General features: G+C 31.8%; 1 protein-coding gene across 1 annotated transcript in view; it reads left to right on the forward strand.

The window, feature by feature from the left end:
* Nucleotides 1-22,151, forward strand: part of LOC114325918 (PI-PLC X domain-containing protein 3) — an 82,040-nt gene that overhangs the window by 13,151 nt on the left and 46,738 nt on the right. Inside the window, exon 2 of the mRNA XM_028274069.2 lies at nucleotides 21,241-21,542. Coding sequence (XP_028129870.1) covers nucleotides 21,241-21,542 — 302 coding nt within the window. The remainder of the gene's footprint in view (nucleotides 1-21,240; nucleotides 21,543-22,151) is intronic.

Consider the following 22,151-nt stretch of genomic DNA (forward strand, 5'->3'; position numbering starts at 1 on the left):
CTTATATTACCACTTAGTTCATTGAAATGTTAGATTTAGGGTTGCATTTCTTAGAGGAGTCAATTTTATTTTTTAATGTGTAGGGGGATTCAGTAGAAGCTTGAGTTCAAGTTTTTGAGGTCGCCGCCCTTGTCCCCGACCGCCATCTTGGAAAAAAAGGTGCAAAGGGCATTCGCGCTGTATCTCCTAAACTAGCAACCATACTGAAAATTTAATTAGGCATAAAATGCAGCAAATTAAATTTTCTCCAATTTATTAATTATTATGATTTTAACATTCCTATGCTATTATTAAGCTATTTTCGACCCTTTTTCCGGCCACCTATGAGGTAGAGTCTGGAGGCCAGTTTTTTGTGTGGTATCTCAAATAGGCCTAATCCATGGACAATTTCTAGACAAAATAATATTATTTATTATTATATGTTGAAAAAGATCTATCATAGTTATTATTTTTTCATTTTTTTTTTCGATGGTCTAGGCTGCGAGTTAAGATATGAATCAGTATCCGAGGTGAATTTTTGTAGTATAATGAAAGATAGAGTTGGCGTCATTGTCGGTAATTCATCTACCAATTTATTTTCTTCAATAATTAATGTTGATATTATGTCCACGATGTTGCTGCAACTTTCACCATCACTTTAGAGGCACACTGCTGAACATTTGAGGTCTGCTTTTCGGCAACCACATGCACTTCCAGTTTCCATTGCATCTGCTAAAGATGAATTTCATAAGCTCGGGGGTACTGGAGGCTTGGAAGTTTGGAATGGTATCCAAAATTTTTCATGTTTTTTCCAGCCCCAATTTTCTAGATCACAATGCATACTGCGCCATGACTGAATCTGGTGATACACTCGGAGTCTTTGGAAACGGGCTGCATCTTGTGGTGGAGGAAGTGAGAAGAGATTAAATGCATTTTTTGTCACTGTTTTAGCGAATCGTTTGTATCTCAGGGTTTCTAGAGAATCGTCTTTATTTCCGCCATATAAAGACACGAAAAACGTTCACCGACAACAGTGAGTAAAGATGGCTCGACTTTCCCAGTGACAAATAATTTTCTCTAGAGGTTTCTTACAAATAAAATAACCAGCACTCATGACGCGCTCTAATCACAAAAATATCTAATCACAAAAATATAAATTTTACCCACAAGACTCTCAATAGTATTATCTATAGAACTCAAAATACTTTTCACAATTTTTAATACTACTGCACGTGGCCAAATAGGTAGCACAACTGTAAGAATAAATTCAGTAGAGGGGGACCGACTGCTGTGCCACCTAGGATAAATTATAATAATAAAAGTAATATCAGGCAGATATTCAGTCCGGTACGGAAGAAAAATGACGTAACTGCAAATTTTGTCAATTCCTGTTTATTGCGCAGGTAACTTCTAAAATACTGTGTAAAGATGATACAAAAAGACCGAACTGTAAAAACATGCTGAGCCACTATAGGGTAGTTGCGTCGTTACTGAAATACGCGCTATGTTAGACCTTGTTTCATATGCATAATGACGCAACTGTAGATAGGGTTGAAAATGGGGCGATTAAATTAAGATAATGAAATTCGAACCAATATCGATGAAAATAAAAGCCATCGTTGTCAAAAGACAGACGCCATACCGATGCTCCTGGACGATTACTTTTCATTTAATCCCTATTTTAAATATATTTAAAAATCGTTTTTTTGCTCTTTTGCGGTTGCGTCATTCTTCTTCTGGACAGGCGAATTTGTCATCAAACAACTTCTTGGGCTTTTTCTATATGCTTAGGGTTCTAAGTTTTATAGTGGGGAAAAAGATCAAAAACAGATTAATAATAGCATATCAATGTTAAAATCATAATAAATTGTATAAATAAAAAATATTAAGATAGAAAAGTAACCCTAACGTTTTGTTTTTATTGTATCCCTTTGAGCATTCGATAATGTGGTCAAGTTTGGAGCGCTGTAAAACCTAGCTAAATAAATAGAATTAAACACCTTTGTAGTGAAAATTGTTCGCCAAAAAATACTCTACAAAATTGCTAAAATGTTATTTTATTATAAAATGAACTGAAAAAAAGTTATAACCTCCAAAAAAACTTGTTAAAAAATTTTTACTTATTTTTGTTTATATATTTTTTGTTGGTCACTTGACGATAAAAAGTAGTATGGTATGTTAAACAGTAAATGGTTAAGTTCAATTAGTTACCACTATAAAAAGCCCGGATTAATCGATAATAGTATAAAAGGCCCGGTTTCATGTAAAATTTATTTTAGGCTTTATTATGGGAGTACCGTCTAGTCAGTGTTAATTGCAAAAGACCAACTCTGTCTACCTCGGTGGCTTATCGCTCCGAACAATGGGCCAGATCAGATAAATTTAATAATATTTACGACCGCACTAATTGAACTCAAACCAATTACTGTTGAACAAACCATACAAACAAAATTGAATAAAATTCAATTTGCTAGGGTTTATGTTTTATTAGATTTTCCATAGGGTTGGTAGTTTACGAGATATAGCGCGAAACCCCTTGCACCCCTTTTCCAAGATGGCGGCCGGGGGACAACGGTGGCGACCCCAAAAACGTGAACTTAAGCTTCTACTGATCTCCCTACACATTAAAAAATAAAATTGACTCCTCTAACAAATGCAAAGTATGGCCTAAAAAATGTAACATTTCAATGGACTAACTCAAAATACAACATATTATATTTGTATAGCAAATGTATATCAAAATGGGAAATGTACATGTATATCAAAAAGGGAATCATCAAATGACTATATGACAGCCAAAAACACCTGCTTTAAGGGGAATTCATTTCAGTAAGAAAAAACTTACTAATAGAGATTTAGAAAAATAACTTGAGAATGCAATAATTATTTTGGGAACTGCAAGATCACTAGAGTGGGCATGAATTATACATTATTGAAGTGAATACTTCTTATTTTTAGGTATGGAATTTTGGCGGGTGTAAAATCGTATTGGGCGTACAGTACCGGATTAAAAATCTTGAGGCCCCTAGGCAACTCAGGCTAGGAGGCCCCTAAGAAACTTTTGTCTTTTACCTCCAATACCTCGGATAACCCCTCCATCTCCGAGCGGCATTCCTTTGATATAGTAGTGGACATTTTGTAGATTTAAACTTAAATTTTTGTTTCATTTTGTAAAACGTGTTGCTTGAAGAAATAAAAGAAAGAAATAGTCAAGAAACTATTTATTTATATAATTTTCCCTTAAATTTTGCAATAAAATATTATTTAAATTTTTTTTGTTATAGTTATCGATAAACGAACGATTCATTTTAAAGTATAATAATTTTCTAATAATGAAAAAAAAGAAGGTCATAAAAAAAGTATAGTATTCTCCTCACATGTAATGGCTATTACTCACTCTGATGAATAACGATACACTCGTTTTCGGCTCGTGTCGCAAACTTCATCATCGTGAGTTATACCTATCATTAGGTACATGCTCGTTGAATAATATACTATTCTATTACTTATTACATAATTATGGAGTAAATTTAGTTTGAGTTTTCAACTAATAATTATTATAAAGCAACTTTATTGAGTTTCATAAAAACAAAACGGGTGAAGTCGAGTTCGCTCCGCTTCGTTCAGGTATATTTTAGAAGGGTACGAATTGGCTCCCGCATGAATGCGGGTAGGCTCTCATATAATCGCGGAAACATTAGACATTGTTGCCAAATCGTGTAATATTTATACTGCTTAGGAAATTTACATAGTGATATAGACTTTTTATAGGAAAATTATACTTTTAGACAAATACTTTTAGAGTTTGTTTTAGTTCAACATTAGCATATGTGGCAATTTTAACACAAATTATCGGTGTCAACCGGTATGCGCTCGACCGTTTTGCGCTCTTACCTGAAATCGGCCGGTTTGCGCTCTACACTCTAATACCCGAAAGTTAACTTAGGACCGAAGGGTTAGGTCTTCCTCCTTTCCCATAGATATTTCTAGGAAGGTACCTGTTTCTAACAAAAAGAGAAAATTTGAAAGAAGTGACAACGCTGGGTGATATTTTCGACATGTTTAGGTAAAATAAATTTTGTCTATGGGAGCCAATTTGGACTCTACCTTTTTTAGTTCAGGTAAAATGCTTACCATTGGGAGCGAACTCGACCCCGTCCAACAAAACTACTTAAAATATCTTCAACTTCCAAATTTTCGAGCATATCATTCTCAATAGTCATAATTAAAGGAACTTCTAGTCTATTTTGTGCCACTGTCGAACGGTGACAGTTTTTAATAATTTTCATTTTTGAAAATGGCCGTTGGCCTTTTGCATTTGTAATTATTAGCGTAAGATACATATTACAAGCTACTGACAAATTTCGAAACTTGGAGTCGAATTTGTTTTAATAAATAACCCAAAAAACTATGAAGCAAGAATATAGTTATTTTCCTAACTAGTGCGGAAAGTGATAGTGATAGTGGAAGACACTTTCCGCATGAGTTAGGAACAATATTTTTTCTAGGGCCGTACATTTGAAAAAATGCCACAAAAAATAGAGTTATATCAATTTTTATTTAGAAGTGAAAATACACAAATTAATTCTTTGACAAGATTGTCAAAACCAAACTTACAATATAATGGGTTAAAACGACGACGATATTGGTTTCCATGACGACTATTCAAAACCATTGTAATTGTCTACTGATCTGACTTTTAAATATTATGTCAAAATAATTTTATTTCATCGAATTATCTCGCTAATTTCATTAAAACATGAACACAATAAGGTAAATTTGAAATAAATTAGTAAATAATATCTAAATATTAGTTTGTTGCATGTATTATAATATATTATAATGCCATATTACAAGGTATTTTACTTTCCCGCACGCCGTGCGCGAAAATTTACTTTCACGCACGCCGTGCGCGAAAGTGCAACTTTCGGAAACCAAATGCGTGCGTGAATGAAGATGGGCTATAAAATATTTGAACTGCAGTAGTGCATCTTAAATTTTAGGTTGAATATCATGCACGAATATCATCAGTATAATTTTCATGCAGTTTTGAAACTCCTTTATTTGAGTATTACTCCGTTTTGGAAAAACACACAAAACACCAAATACTGAATTACTGAGTCATACTCTGTCAACTCACGACTCAGCTCAATAATTTATTAGCTTATCCAAAATTGGTAGATCCGTTTCAACCTTTAACTTTTCTCCACCCTGTAAAAAAAAGCAGTTAATTGTGTGAGGTAGGAATTTTTGTGTTGTATGTTTCTTCTTCCGAATATTATGTCAAAGTGATTCTCGGCAGAGCGAATTCAGTGTATCTTTCCTAATTGCTACTTTCTAAATATTTAATGGATGCAGACTTTTACTTGATCAAACTTGTCTTCTATATATATACATAAATTGTTTTATTTCTTATCAAATAAATTAATATAGAGCATTGACATAAAGTTATGAAAAATTAAGGGTTAAAAATATATGGTTCGATATATATTCATTAATCATTAAAAATTTTAGTTGCCGTGGGTCTAACACTAATTTCACTTTTATGTATTCATAAATTAACAAGTAACGTAGGCAGTTGTAATATGAAATAATCAATACTCTTAATTCATAACCCAAGTTAGTAAATCGTTTGGTAGTGGTTTTATATTCTAAAGATTGACCGTAATTACAGCCTTACTTTTAGAATCTACGATAAGATTTTTTTTGATATTTCCAGAGAACTTAAGGTTTAGCATGCAATCGCAATTTTCTTAATTAAGGCTCTCTATCTTTTACGATACGACGTGGTTTTTATTTTTCAACTATATAGTGTATATGTTATAGTCAAAGCCCGAATTTCAGGCACTCCTAGGTTTGACTAGGCAAACCTCAGGTCTGACTGACGGTCTTAGTCAAAGCCCGAAATAAATTACAGTTTCGGCCTTTGACTAGTCAAACCTAGGAGAGACTAAGTTGGTCAGGCAAAGGTCGAAATTTAATTTTATGAAATCGGGGTTTGAATAGTAAAACCCCGATCAGCTATTAAATGTCGTAATTTGTTAGATGAGGTTTAATAAAACGTCATTTTTTAATTTTAATGTTTTGTTTTATTCTTATATTGTCGAAATTAAAATAAAAAAATTAGTGTTTATTCTCACATGTTGATGTTGACGCATTATGGCATTTAGAGTTACACCATACATTAGACCTTTTACACACAATTTTGAAGAGCATTTCTTATTGCAGTAGCATTTTATAAAGTCTTGTCCTCCAAATTTAGAATCTTTTGTACTAATTTTTTTTAGAGAAAGCTTAACGTCTGGAACATCTTCGAAATTAGGAAAATTCTCTTTGCATTCTCTTATTTGATTTCTTGAAAAAATTGTGTTAATTATTCGGTATTTCGTACCAACTTTATATGAACCTTTAATTGTTTTATCGTTTATGATAACCAAAATATTTCGAGCATCTTCTTTGGCTCTATCAAAGCTAAGGATAGGTATTGTTACAGTTTTTCCATTCGAAATTGCAGGAAGTTTTTTTCACTTAATTGTTTCATAGCATTAGGCTGAGCACTATCAAAAGTAAGGATCACCATAGTACTAACGAAGGCCCTGGACCGTCGCGTCGCGTCGTCATTAGTGGAGGAAGAAAATTCTTAAACAATTCAGATTACTTCTTCAGATGTGGTTGGTTATATTTACCAAAAAGAGAGCTCTGACGCATATACGCGCATAATTTGTAATCAGGTCTTTATGCTCAGGCTAATGCTATGAAACAATTAAGTGAAAAAAATTCTTCCAATTTCGATCAGAGAAACTGTAACCATAACTATTTCCAGCTTTGATAGAGCTAAAGGAGATACTCTAAATATTTTGGGTATCATACAAGGTAAAACAGTTGACGGTTTATGTAGAGTTGGTACGAAATACGAAATAATAAACACACTTTATTCAAGAAATCAAATAAGAGAATGCAAAGAGAATTTTCTTAATTTCGAAGATGTTCTAGACGTTAAGCTGTCTCTAAGAGTAATTAGTACAAAAGATCTAAATTTGACATGACTCAAAAACATTGAAAACCACTGGTCTAACATAGTGTGTATCTCTAAATCCCATAATGCCTCAACCTCAACATCAATATGTGAGAATAAGCACTATTTTTTTTATTTTAATTACCACAGTATAAAAATAATAAACATTAATATTAAAAAATGACTTTTTATTAAACCTATTCTAACAAATTACGACATTTTAATAGCTGATCGGGGTTTGACTAGTCAAACCCCGATTTCATAAAATTAAATTTCGACCTTTGCCTGACCAACTTAGTCTCTCCTAGGTTTGACTAGTCAAAGGCCGAAACTGTAATTTATTTCGGGCTTTGACTAAGACCGTCAGTTAGACCTGAGGATTGCCTAGTCAAACCTAGGAGTGCCTGAAATTCGGGCTTTAACTATAACATATATATTTGGAATGTAATAAAGTCATCTGGTTAATATAATAGTATTAATAATATTATTGAAGAGTAGGGAAGGAAAGTATGATAAATGTGCAGTCACTCGAGCGCTTTCGGGACCTATTGGGTTGTGAAGAGTAGGTTCTAAAACCAGAAAAAGTTAAGTAAAGTACTGAACTTACCTTATCTTAATCTGACGATTTCGAGTTTTTCTAAGGATAGATTTTTTTTCGGCCCCCCTTAACGAACTCCCCTGTGTTTAGAGCCAATATATGGTAGAGGTACATCTACAGGGTACCAGGGTTCTCCCCATATGATAATCTGACGCACTCGAGTCACTGCAAAAATCCCCGCTTGGGCTCCCCTTAGGGCAGTGCTTATAGATTTTCACTTCGGAAAGAATCAAACAAGATAGAACTTTTTGTAATTTCATTAAGAAATGTTTAATAAACAACATATCAAAAAGTTCTACTCGAGAAGTGGGTGCTTCATTTTTTATTAAACAAATGAACTACGAAGTTTGATGTTTTTTTAAATGACTCCGAAAGTATAAATTTTAGAACAAAACTGACTTGACCATTGAAAAATTCAGAAAATTTTACAAAAAGAACCTTATATAAAGAATTTTCTAAAATTAAATGTTTATCTTCTATAATTTTTTATTTATAACGCTAAAGTCACCCTTCTCACAAAAATTGGCGCACTGTAAACTAGCGTACGCCGAAGTGCACGGTTAAATTATTTTAATGTAATTCTTTCACTAATGGATCAAATGACATTTTACACATTGAACATAAAAGAAGAATAATTAAGCTATCTTATGGTTATAATAAAAAGAAATAAAATGTATGGGCATAAGTACGGTGGGGGCGGAAAGTGAGCCTTACATGAATTTCGTTTAAAAATGATTTTTCTACGAGCGTGCAATAATGTCTTCTTTTTCCGCACGCGTGTTACTTTTCCGCACGCGTGTTACTTTTCCGCACGCAGTTTTTACTTTTCCGCACGCGTGTTAATTTAGATATGTTAATATGGCCTTAAAGTAATTAGAATACATGCAATATCTAATATTTAGATATTTTTTACTAATTTATTTCAAATATATCTTATTGTGTTCCTGTTTTAATGAAATTAACGCAACAATTCGATGAAATAAAATTATTTTGACATAATATTCGAAAGTCAAATCGGTAGAAAATAACAGTCGTTTTGAATCATCATCATGGAAACCAAGATCGTCGTCATGCTAACTAATTATATTGAAAGTTTGGTTTTGACAACCTTGTCAAAGAATTAATTTGTGTATGTATTTTCGTATCAATTAAATTAATTGATTAAGATTTGGTAATTTTTTAAAGACTCTTAGAAAAAATATTGTTCCTAACTCTTGCAGAAAGTCTCTTTTCCGCACTCGACTGCTTGCCGAACTCCCGCTTCGCGTCGTTCGGCAAACTGCAGTCGCGTGCGGAAAAGAATGACTTTCTGCACTTGTTAGGAAAATAACTATAAAAATGTGTAACTAATACAATTTTTCTTATAAAACCCTCAATTTTGCACAACTTACCTTTCAAGCATCGTACTAAATGATGTTTCATTAAAAAAAATCTCAAAAATTAAATTTAAATGATATGACGTATCAAAATAATTATTTATGAAACAGTTCGTGAAGTATGCTTTTTGCGAACGCACGCGATGTTTAGAGCACGAGCGACAGCGAAGAGAGTGTGACACATCGCGAAGTTCGCAAAAAGGACTTCACGCACAGTTTCATACAATATTTTATCTATTATGAACAAATAAAAAACTGTAACTCTTCGTCACTGGAATTTATTTCTATTCTACAATTTTTAAACTCTGACATTTAAAAATTCTAACTTCTTTCAAACCACAAAACTGTCAAAACTGTTGTCGTAATTTATTGCTCATTATGTCATCACCATGACAACGCGAAATTTAAGAATATTTGATTATATGAAAGTATGTCAAAACCAGTGCGAAAAAGTAAGTACCATTTAAAATACATTGTTACTTCATGCACACTTTAAACAATTCACGCACTGCTATCTATAATGACAGTTTTCACAAACTAAAAACTTATACATAATATTATGACATAGAGTAGATAAAATGTAGTTTTTGAAATCTTCGTAGTTTTATAGAATTACCACCACTTAAAGACGGTATTACTCAAGTTTGAACAGATCTATTACAATTTTGTAAGTGCTTTTTTAAAGCTTAGGTTGTAATCTTTAAAATGCACTAAATTATTTTACTTTAGTATTGAAATAAACTATTTCTTTTTAAGAAAATTAAGAAAGATGACAAAAATGTAATACAAAAACCGAAAAAAACCAAAAATGTTTATACAAAGTGATCAAAACTTTTTCTGTAAAACTTACCTAAAATAGATTTATTAATCAATTTCAACACTAATAAATATTCAGCAAAAAATTTTTTTAGCTCTTATACAGTATGTCTGCGTAACTTTTAACCTATTGATAACTTTTTTATTATCAGTTTTACGAAAAAAGTTATTCCTTATAAAATACTCTGCATCGTATATAATCTAAGATGCAATCATCAAATATCAAATTTAATGAATTTTATACGAGGTATGTCAAAAAATATGAATTTCACTCAGGAGTAAAGTACCGTTACATTTCCCAATATCGAAAATAATTATTAAGAAAAGTTGTTTGTAATTAAAAAATTTGTTTTAGTGTTCAATTAGATCCTTCTAATTAAAATATTGTAAATAATAAAGGCACTTAACTCTTCATTCAGAAAAATTCATATTTTTACATACCTCTTATAAAATTCAAAAAGTTTAATATCTGATGGTTGTATCTTAGATTTTAGATCAGGCAGAGCATTTTATGAAGAATTTTCATTTTATACATACTGTCTAAGAATTTTCAAATTGCAATGCTATATTCTGATTCAGCATAATCAAAAACAAAACAGAAACATATTGGATCAAAGTAAAATGATGAATTCAACGATATCTTTAAAATTATTTATACAAAACAATTGTTATTGTTTAAACAATTAATAAACAATTAGCGGCCAAATCCGCGAGTAGAACTTTTTACTTTAACATGAATATAAACTAACAAAAAAAGTTTTAGAAAAATATAAGCTTATTTGAATTTTTCCGAAACAATGCATGTTTTCGTTCTAATTGCACTCACCTACCTGCCATAAGTACAATTTGTCAAATATAGGAAAGAGTTTGAGAATCTTACAATCGCTATGCGGCGTTATGGCGATTGCGAGATTCTGAAATTCTTTCCTACGTTTGGCAAACTGTAATACAATATTATATTAGGTATATAAAAAAAGGAAAAGGAAAAGTCAAAAAATAAGGTTCCCAAGTACATTTACTTAGGTCATCAAATTAGAATTGGCAGATATAACCAAACATGCGAAATAAAAAAAAGATTAACTCTTGCTTGGGTAGCCTACGGAGTGCTGAGAGACATATTTGGGAGCAATCTACCGATCGTAGGCGTAACCAGTGGGTGGTTTTGGGACTTATAACCCCCCCCTTTTGGATGTACTTTGAGCTATACGCTGAACACGATTATTATTCCATACCCCCCAGAGACCTTCAAGTAGACGTAACCCCCCCCCCTTAGGATCATCCTGGTTACACCTCTGCTACCGATTAGTTTAAAAATACGAATATTTAATCAATGCGTGCTACCAGTAATGACTTATGGAGCAGAGACACTGACTCTAACCAAGGCAACAGCGTCGAAAATAAGGGGTTGCTGAAAGGAAAGAACCATGCTAGGCGTAACCCTACGGGGTAAAATAAGAAATGAAGATCTCAGACAAAGAACCGGTATCACAGATGTTAAAGAACGTGTCACCAAGCTCAAATGAAACTGGACAGGACACGCAGGGCCGCGTTTAGGTCAATTGACGCCCTAGGCAATTCTCTAGTAGCCGCCCTTCAATCATGTACCATTTTTGCGAAAAAAAAATTGCAGAAATTTGCAAAAACACTAAAAATGGATTTAAACTACGATGTATATATACCTATAACAGAAAAATTGTCATTCCAATTCATCACATCAGAGACTTCTTTTCAAAAAAAATTTTTTTTTCTTGACAAAATCGACAAATTGCCCGTTCTTACGTCATACCTGATAAGAAATTATTTTTATGTCCTTCTATACTTTTCAGCGGACACGTTGCCACCTGGGAAGCACAAGTAAATGTGCAAAGCAATGTCAAAATTAGGGAAAATATCTTTCAATCCACTTAGTGCAGTCACTGAAGGTTTTTACCTCCGATATCATGATATTTTCATAAAATATTGGTGAGTAGTTAGAGGATACCTCAAGGAACAAAGGTGACATGATGCCAACTTGCGCTTTTACCGTGGTGGTAAATGCCACCCCTTCTCGAGGATGAATTTTTTTTTAATAATTCCATAAATCGATAGAGAGACAAATTCTAAACAAAATTTGGTATATAAAGTTATTAATATAAATCGATACTTTTTGAGTTATTAAAGATCAAAAATTTTAGTTTTTCGTAAAAAAGATGCATATTTGAAAGCAGTTTTTCAGGTAGAACTCAATAACTATAAGCTTTCACAAAAAAGTTATTATTATCAAAATTGAAGAGAATAAAAAGTTGAATACACTCCTTACTTAAAGAACAAACTAATGTTTATTCAAAGTGAGTTATGGTTAATTGAATGTATATTTTTCAACGGAGTATTTAAGCTTAAATAACGGGAAAAGATGCATTTTATAAAATATACCTACTAAACGCTTGTCAAAGTACTTCGGAGTACCTATTAAATGAGCTCCAGTAGAAGTCAGTATCATCACAATTAAGCAAGTTATGATGAAAATAATACAACACTTTAGAACTTTTAAGGAAAAAGTGAAAAATAAAACATACGCCATTTCCACAAAAAGTAAAATTTATAGTAATCCTTAGAAGAATTATATTAGCCTAATATATTAGCATAAATAATGATTTCAACAATTTTGACTGGTTTAGAACGCATATTAAAAAAAAGATATAATTTTAAAAAATCAGAATTTTTAAAATTATCGTAATTTTCATTTTCTTTTGATAATAACTCCAAAAATACTCAATATACGTAAAAAGTGATATATGTATAACCAACTTTTAGTTTTCTCTGTATCAAATATTTTAACTTTATATAAATATATAAAACTATATGGTATATAACTATAGGGTAAAAAATAATCGAGATAGAAACGTTTAAAGCTTAAATTTTGCTGCGAAAACCATGTAACCGGGGCCATTTAACCTTTTATTTTTAAAAAAGTAAGGGGCTTAAAAGATTAAATTCAACGTGTTTCAATAGTCAATCAAATTAACTTTCAAGTGGTGTTAAGACAAACTTGATATCGTAAAAATTAACATAGTTATTTAAAAAAAAAACAATAGCTTTTTTTGGAAAAATTCTTAAAACATAAATTTTGAAAAATATTTGGTGCATAAATTTTAATCCTATCAACTTGTTCGGGGGCTCATTTGATAGATATTTCTAAGTACTTTGAAAAATTAATGTTTAATAAGGTTATGTTATAAAATGCATAATTTTCCCGTTATTTAAGCTTGAATATTTAGATTTGGGTAATCGCTGAAAAAAAACTATACATTCAATTACTTATAACTCACTTTTAGTTAACATTAAAAGGTCTTTTCAGTAAGGAGTTTATTTCATTTTTTATTAGATTCAATTTTGGTAGTCATAACCTTTTTGTAAAATTTTATAGTTTTTGAGTTATTATGAAAAATCGATTAAAGACATGCATTTTTCTCCCAAAAAATTAAAATATTTGATCTTTAATAACTCAAAAAGTTTTGATTTATTTTAATAACTTTTATGTAACAAATTTTGCTTAGAATTTGCCCCTCTATCGAATTCTGGGGATATTTTTAATAAAATAATTTTCACTCCCGAGAAGGGGTGGCATCCACTCCCAGGGTAAAAGCGCAAGTTGACACCATGTCATCTTTGTTCCTTGAGATATCCTCTAACCACTCACCAATTTTCATGCAAATCGATGGAGGTTCAACGAAATCGGAGGTAATAGCTCATATCCGCCTTCAGTGACTGCATTAACTCTCTTTAAATATTAAGATAGGTATGTCAATTGGTGATTTTATTGTGGTATCCAAATGCATTTCGAATGCATTCATGTATGAATAATGTATCTTGGTCGTCTTTATTTTCTACCGGATTTTCAGCTTCTTTAATTATTTCTTCATGGCTTAATTTTGACAAATCTGTTAATAACACGAAAACGTTGATAAATAAGTCGATTAGATTCCAGACGTATATTCAGGTCTCTTATGAGAGTGTCGATTATAATATAGAATGTGTGGATTTTCATCTCATCACTAGCTGAAAAGTTTAGTTCATCATCGGCCCCCTCGTCAAATTGAATTTTTCTTTTTCTCTTTCTTATTTTTTATATGTTTTATTTGGGCACAATTTTTTGGCTTTCTTGCGGTAAAGTAATTTGAAAGAGTAATTTATTGAATACTCTTTAATGACAGAACCCAGATCCATAATTTTTATATACAAATATTTTTTGTACAGTATTTTTGCCGCCCTCTCATAATGTGCCGCCCTAGGCAACTGCCTATATTGCCTAATGGATAAAGCAGCCCTGAGGACACGTCGCCAGGCTGAAGGATTCAAGGTGGATACGAAAGCTAATGGAATAGAGACCCAGAGAAGATAAACGCAGTAGAGGGAGGCCGGCTACAAGATTGACAGATGATATCAGGCGGATTAGTAAAAACTGGCAACAATCAGCACAAAACCGTGAAGTATGGAAACAATTGGGAGAGAAGTCCAGCAGTGGACGTAAATTGGTTGGATGATGAATTTTTTTTTATTAGAAAAATAAGTCGCATCCACCAAAAGGTTATATTAGCGACGGAATAAAATATAAACAACAAAAATGAACAACTACAGATTGTACAAAATGATTATCGATCTTAGATAACACTGATAAACACACAGTTTGCTGCCGGAAATTTTTTTACTGTTTCTAGGTAATTTGGGTCTGCTGAATCCAAAAATGCCACCAGATTGGCTTCATCAGATCGTTTTCAGAAAATACGACAACAGATCACATTTCTAACATATAGGGTAATTTAACGCAGCACTACGTACATATGTAGTGCTGCTACCTATGAAATAAACCAAATACGAATAAAAAGTAAGATATTTATTGTACAATAATGTACTTACAAAAATAATCATAGCCCAGTCGGGATAGCATTTGACCTTGCATTACGAACTGCCCCAAATTTTATTTTTCTAATCTTTAGGGAGAGTCAATATTAGTATAAATTTAAAATCTCGACTGAATTCCACCGTTGCGTTAGCCGCAATCTTGATTTTAAACGAGAACCGTTTTTGCTTAATATCTCCGTCATTTTCAATTTTTCGACAAAAAGTGTAAAAACTGAAATTAATGAAAATGCGATTTTCTATAATTTCATTTATTATAAAATTTTATTCGTGCGGTCGATATTTTCCGAGTTATAAGGGGAAAATAGTGACAGTTGAAGCATAAATATTTAAATTATTGAATTATCTCGTTTATTATTAGTTTTACAACAAATATCTATCTATACAAAAATGAAGAAAATTAAATTTTGTACAATTTTGATGTCGTCCATTTTTTTGATAAAATCAACATTTAAGGTAGTACGTTTGCGGTATAGGTGCGAGCGTAAGACCTGAGTAATTTTATAGCAATTGGTTTTGTTCAATATTTTTCGACAACTTTTCGACAAAAAGTGTAAGAACTGAAATTGTTACAATTACGATTTACTACAATTTTTCGAGAGAACCAGTGGCGGCTCTACAAGGGGGGAATCATAAAAATCCCCCAACAGGGTCCAAAATTAAAAAAAAAATTGTTGAAATATTAAAATATATTAGCTAACATGAAACTTAAAATACCGACAGAAAAATTCAACCAATAAAACCCGCTAGTTAATAAAATTAAGCGAATTTAATGCATATAAGTTATTATTTATGTGTTTTATATATACAGTGGAACCCCGATAAGTCGGCCCCCGATAACCCGAAAGTCCGGCTAACCCGGACCGATTTTCATCAGATAAACATTTTGATTTTCAGTACATATTTTGTATTTTGACAATGACACCCGTTCTGGGCGTCGAAATGTTAATAAAATTATTTTTTCGATTTAATTGTGGCTTATTTCCCATCAAAATACTTAATTATCAGATAAACATTTCAAGAATAAAAATGTATGTATGTAATATAATATTTGAGAGATAATGTGTATTTGTGTAATTTGAACTATACGATAGTAAACATGACTCATCGCACAAGCCGGCAGAAACAACAGGCACCTGTCTGTAGTATTCCTTTATTTGTTTAATTCAAACTGTGTTAGCATTGTTTAAGAAAGACTATTTAAAAAATTCTTTTTTAATCAATGGTCTTAGTTTTCACTGTTCTTAATACATAATAACAAAACATCGTTCCGAGTGTACAGTATTGTATTGTTCGCTTCCGTTTGCTTAGGTTTGTGTTTGCGTGTTTTTAGTAATTTAGATGTGTAGGTAATGTGCATATTTATATATATATATATATATATATATATATATATATATATATATATATATATATATATATATATATATATATATTTCATGTTATTTCAATTCTAACGGAGTTTATCTGTAAGTATACCATATTTTATTAATTTTTACTATATTCTCCGGCTAACCCGGATTTTCGATAACCCGGATCGACCGCGGTCCCGATTAATCCGAGTTATCGAGGCTCCACTGTACTTAGTTATGTTGATGTTTCATTGGAAGTTTCAAAAATTGTATAAAATATAATTCTATTTATTTTTGTGTATGTATCATTATGTTGTAAAGTTAATAATACATGAGACAATTCAATAATTATGCTTCCCCTCCGCTTCCACTATTTTCCCCCTTAACTCGGAGAATATTGATCGCTTAAAAAAATTGTGCAAAAGAAATTGTAGGAAATTGCAATTCAAACAATTTCTCTCTCACCATTTTTGTCGAAAAGTTGAAAATGGCAGAGATATTAAGCAACAACAGTGCTCATTTAAAATCAATATGGCGGCTAATGCAACCGCGGAATTCAGTAGAGATTTTAAATTTACACTACTATTGATCTCTCCTAAAGGATAGAACTATAAAATTTGGGGCAGCTCGGAAACAAGATTCAATTCAATAATTATGCTCCCCCACCACTTTTTACTATTTTCCCATGTAACTCGGAAAATATCAACCACATGAAAAAAATTGCAAAAAAGAAATTGTAGGAAATTATATTCTGAACAATTTTAGTTGAAAATGGCGGAGATATTGAACAAAAACAATTGCTATAAAATCAATCAGGTCTTACGCTCGCGCCATTACCGCATACGTACTACCTTAAATATTAATTGTAGCAAAAAAAATGAAAGAGATCAAAATTGTGTAGAATTTAATTCTCTCTATTTTTGTATAGAAACAATTTTGTCGTAAAACTAATAATAAACGAGATAATTCAATAACTATGCTCTAACTGTCAATATTTTCCGCCGTAACTCGGAAAATATCGACCGCGCGAAAAAATTGTAATAATAGAAATTATAGAAAATCAAATTTTTATCAATTTTGGTTCATATACTATTTGTCGAAAAGTTGAAAATGGCGTAGATATTGAGCAAAGAGGGTTCTAGTTTAAAATCAAGATGGCGCCTAACGCAACGGCGCAATTCAGTCGAGATTTTAAATTTATACTACTACTGACCCTCCCTAAAGATCAGAAAAATAAAATTTGGGGCAGCTCCTAATGCAAGGTTAGGCCTGTTATTCGTCTAACCCGACTGGACTATCACACATATCTGCCAAAAAAACTTAACTTTTCATCTAACCTAACTGGCAGCTTCGCCTCAAAAATGTGTTATTCGGTGTCACCTAAAAAATTCCTTTTATATGATTTTCTTGCAAAGGCTTTAAAAGGACGGTCCCTTTGAAGACTCCAGCAGTAATCCGCCAACATGTGATAGCCCCATCTCCCTGATACCCCTCTTCCATCGTTTTGATATCTTGGTGAAGATTTTCTGGGAAACGGTCTAAGTGGCTGTGGAGGTAATGAATTTTAATACTCATATGGCAACCGTGTTTGTTAAAATTGTTGAGCATTTATTCAACTCTAATGCCCAATTGGTATACTTCCATATTTGTTGCCATTATGTAGAAGGACACACTTTAAACTTTGTTTGAAACTGTCGATAAAAAGACGCCAATGATCTGGTGTATACTAAAATACACCCATTTTTTTCTAACAGTCCTTTAATATTGTTATAAAAAACCATATCATCTTGCTGAGAAAAAAAGGCAAAATATCTTTTATCTCTATTACGTTAGTATGTAATTTTGGTGTCTGGGCGAAGAACATTCTTTTCTTTTAGTCTGGAGGTAAACAACTCGGAAGAATCCTTTGGAAGGTTCAAATTTCTGATAAGATCGCTTAGCTCTTCCTGAGTAAAGCGCTCAGGACGTGTTGAATCCCCTTCGAAATCACTGTCGTCTTCCTCAAATATATTAGTCTGCAGTTCGTCAAATAACGTTTCGGCATTATCCTCTGGTAACATAGGTAGACTGCTAACTATTGGAATGGATATCTGCTCAAGCTGATGTGGAATTGGTCTTATTGCTGAATCCAGGTTAGGATATGTTCACATATGTCGATTGTTACGATTAATGCCCTTTATATTCACAAGACAGAAATAGCAATCGTCAAAATGATTTTTTGGTTCCCTCCATACCATTGGAAAACCAAATTTAAACATTTTCGTTGTCCTTTCGTCCACTGTCGCAAGTTTTCAATACAAGTTTTGCACACTACATGTTGAGCTCAGGATTTACCTTGATCTCCTAAATAAACACCAAAATAGGTCCTTTTGTTCATTTGCCCATTTGTCTTAGGATGTGTTAAGTTTGTTTATAAACATATTGCAATTTTAGTGGTGGAATATACAGAAATGTAAGTATATTTAAGTATTTGATAAATGTTAATCTCGAAAACTAGAGCTGATACAAAGAAAAGGTTTGTATTTTTGGAATCAGCACAGATGAATTAACTAAAATCAGTTGATTTTTTTTTTCGGCACCAAGACAAATTTTTTTTTGTTGGACTGTGTAATTAACTATATTGTCATAGGAACAGTTTTGACCTAGAACCTCTGGTGGAGGTTGGTCATATTTACTACAACTTATTAAAAAGTGTTCGACTGTTAATCGGACGTTACACTGATCGCATATAGGTGGATTATTATTTGTGAAAAGGTAAGAGTGCGTTAACCTGGTATGTCCTAGACGTAAACGCGCAACCGCAATTTGTTCTCGTCTATTGAGCGACGATGGAATCCACTGAGACACATTATTTTTTTATTTTATTCAGCTTAGAATTATTTTAAGACCACTCATTTTTTGCCACAAACACAACACTCTATTTTTAAAATAAGCTTTTAAGTCACTGGAAACACTCATGCCTATCGGCTCCGAAAAATCACTTAAAATTGCCTCTGGCGCAGTCCTGTCAGCTTCTTCATTTCCTGATGATGAATATTATTACAAGAAATTTTGGTTAATATTGAATCAACGGTCTTTTTTCTATAATATTAAAAAAATAGAAATAGAAAAATAAATGTACAAAATAATATGTAGTAAAATATGTAAACAAAATATTGCATACTAGTCCATTCTTTCACGGTTTTTGCTCTAAATTTTAAAGAACCGCTTGGATTGACATGAAATTTGGCATACTTATAGCTTACATGTCAAAGAAAAAAAGTAATATTGTGCCGATGTGTGCTTTTGCCCTGGGGGTGATTTTCACCCCCTCTTTCGGGTGAAAAAATATATATCCAAAATAAGTCCGGAAATGGGTAAACTGACTAATTTTAAGTAATTTTTGTTCTATAGAGCTTTTTCGCCAAGTCAACACTTTTCGAGTTATTTGCGAGTGAATATGTTCATTTTTCAACAAAATAACCACATTTTTTTTCGGTTTTTCGCAAATAACTCAAAAAGTAAGCATTTTGTCGAAAAAAACGTTCTTAGCAAAAATATAGCCTATAAAAAAGTTAAAAAAAATGGTGTACGCGTTAGGTCTCTGGATCTCGTAGAATCAGAGTTATAGCCAATGAAAAATATATTCATATTCACCAAATTTCAAATAGAATATTTCGACGAGAAATATCCAAAAAATTAAGCACTTTTTGGGGAAAACCCATTACAACTTTTTTAAAGTGTTTAAAAAAGCTTTATTTTTATTTTTACAAAAAGTTTCTAACATTAAATTTAAGCAAGTTACGCTCAAAGTAAAGTTGGTCCCTTTTGTGTTTGCAAAAAAAATCGGGAAGACCACCCCCTAATTAGAACTTAAATGAAATTAATCGTTACCGCTCCACAAATTATTTTACTTATGTTTTGTTTATATGATCTTTAAGTTTCATCGATTCCAAGTGCTTATTTTGGAAAAAAATTGGTTTCAAAATAAAATTTTTAAAAACTAAAATTTTGAAAAATATGCTTTTTTTCAAAATAACTTAAAAATTGTTAGAGATACCAAAAATCTCGAAAAACAAAAATAGTCAGATTTGCTTTTTTGAATATTTTTTTGTTTTTCTGTTAGACAAAAATTGATTAAGATTTGGTGTTTCTAAATTTGCATACATTCGTGATCAGTGACTCGTTCAACCCTTTTTAACTAGAGCCCTTTCAATAATAAGGACTTTGAACCGATGAAACTTACAGATCATATAAACAATATATACATGAGTCAAGAAACTTGTGAAGTCGTAACGATTAAGTTCATTTAAGATACTAATTAGGGGGTGATTTTCTCGATTTTTTTACCAAAACCAGAAAGAACTAACTTTATTTTGAGCGTAACTTGTTTAATTTTGATGCTAGAATTTTTTTTATAAAACAAAAATGAAGATTTTTTTAAACACTTTTAATTAGTTGTACTGAGTTTTCCCCGAAATGTGCTTCATTTTTGGTTATTTCACGTTAAAGTATTCCATTTGGAATTTGACGTATATGAAGTTATTTTTCATTAGCTATAACTCTGCTTCTACTAGGTGTAGAGACGTGATATATATACCATTTTTTTTTTAATTTTTTACAGAGTATATTTTTGCTAAGAATATTTTTTCGAGAAAATACTTACTATTTGAGTTAATTGCGAAAAATTATAATAATTTTATATAAAGCGTGATATAGCGTAATATATTTATATAAAGCGTGGTTATTTTTTTGAAAAAATGAACATATTCACTGCCAAATAACTCGAAAAGTATTGACTTAGTAAAAAAACTCTATAGAACAAAAGTTACTTAAAATTAGCCAGTTTATCCATTTCCTGACTTTCTTTGGACGAATATTTTTTCACCCCCAAGAGGGGGTGAAAACCACCCCAGGGCAAAAGCACATATCGGCACAATATCACTTTTTTTCTTTGACTTGTTAGCTATGTGTATGCTAAATTTCATGTCAATCCAAGCGGTTCTTTAAAATTTAGAGGTTTTGCAATATTTTACCGTTAAAGAACGGACTATACAGAAAAACTCATAAAACATTAACTTAAATGTTCTTCTATGTGGAAGTTGATCCTTTTTGATTTATAAACAAATAAAAGCTGAAATAAAAACTAAAAAAAAAAACTAAAAATCAAGTGTAACTAATATATCCTTTTAGTAAACTAGAAAGTGTATTTTCCTTTTATTTCAGGTTCTCATGACAGTTTTACATCGGCGATTAGATCAGATTCAGAACTGGCCCCAGACGCTGAGGATGCGATAAAGAAATTAAGTTTTTTAGGACCCGTATTAAAAGCGTTTATGGTGAAATGGGCTCGAACGCAAACATATATGGCGAAAGATCAATTAATTAGGGGTATAAGATACTTCGATCTGAGAATCGGAACTAGACAAGGTACACAAGACCTTTATATTGTTCATGGATTGTACTCCGTTACTGTGCAGACCTGCTTAGATGAAATTAGTAGTTTTTTGGATACTCATACACAAGAAGTAAGTCGTATTGTTAGTAACTATAAAATACAAAAACAGGATACTACCTCCGAATTCTATGCTATTGCATGGATTCTAATGAAATTTTGGGAATAGCCTCTACTTATCTCCTTATTCAAAGTCTACCCCATGCCGATGTGCGCTTTTATATTGGGGGTGGTTCTCACCCCTTCTCGGAGGTGGAAATATTTTTGGTCAAAATAACCTAATTCTAAGCAAATACTGTTCTATAATTTTTTTTGAAAACTCAATACTTTTTTAGTATTGGGGGTTGAAAATTTGCCATTTTCATTGAAAAATGTCACTTTTTGGACGCTTTTTTTTAATACCGTAAAAATTATGCATCTAACAAAAAAACTAGTTATAATACAAAAAGAGATGTGGTAAATAGGTGAAAAGAGATTTTTTTTGGTGCATGCTCAAATCGCTGTGTTCAACTTAAAATAAGAGAAAAATGGTCAATTTTAAGGGTATAATGCTACAAATATCTTTTGTAGTGCTTGAAAAAACCTTTGAAATGAGCACTGTTAATACTCAGGGGTAATTTGCAAAATACAAGGAAAAGTTATTTACCAGCCATTTTATTGCTGAAATTGAATCTTATGATTG

Source organism: Diabrotica virgifera, chromosome 4 (genome assembly GCF_917563875.1).
Source record: "Diabrotica virgifera virgifera chromosome 4, PGI_DIABVI_V3a".
Taxonomy (NCBI): domain Eukaryota; kingdom Metazoa; phylum Arthropoda; class Insecta; order Coleoptera; family Chrysomelidae; genus Diabrotica; species Diabrotica virgifera.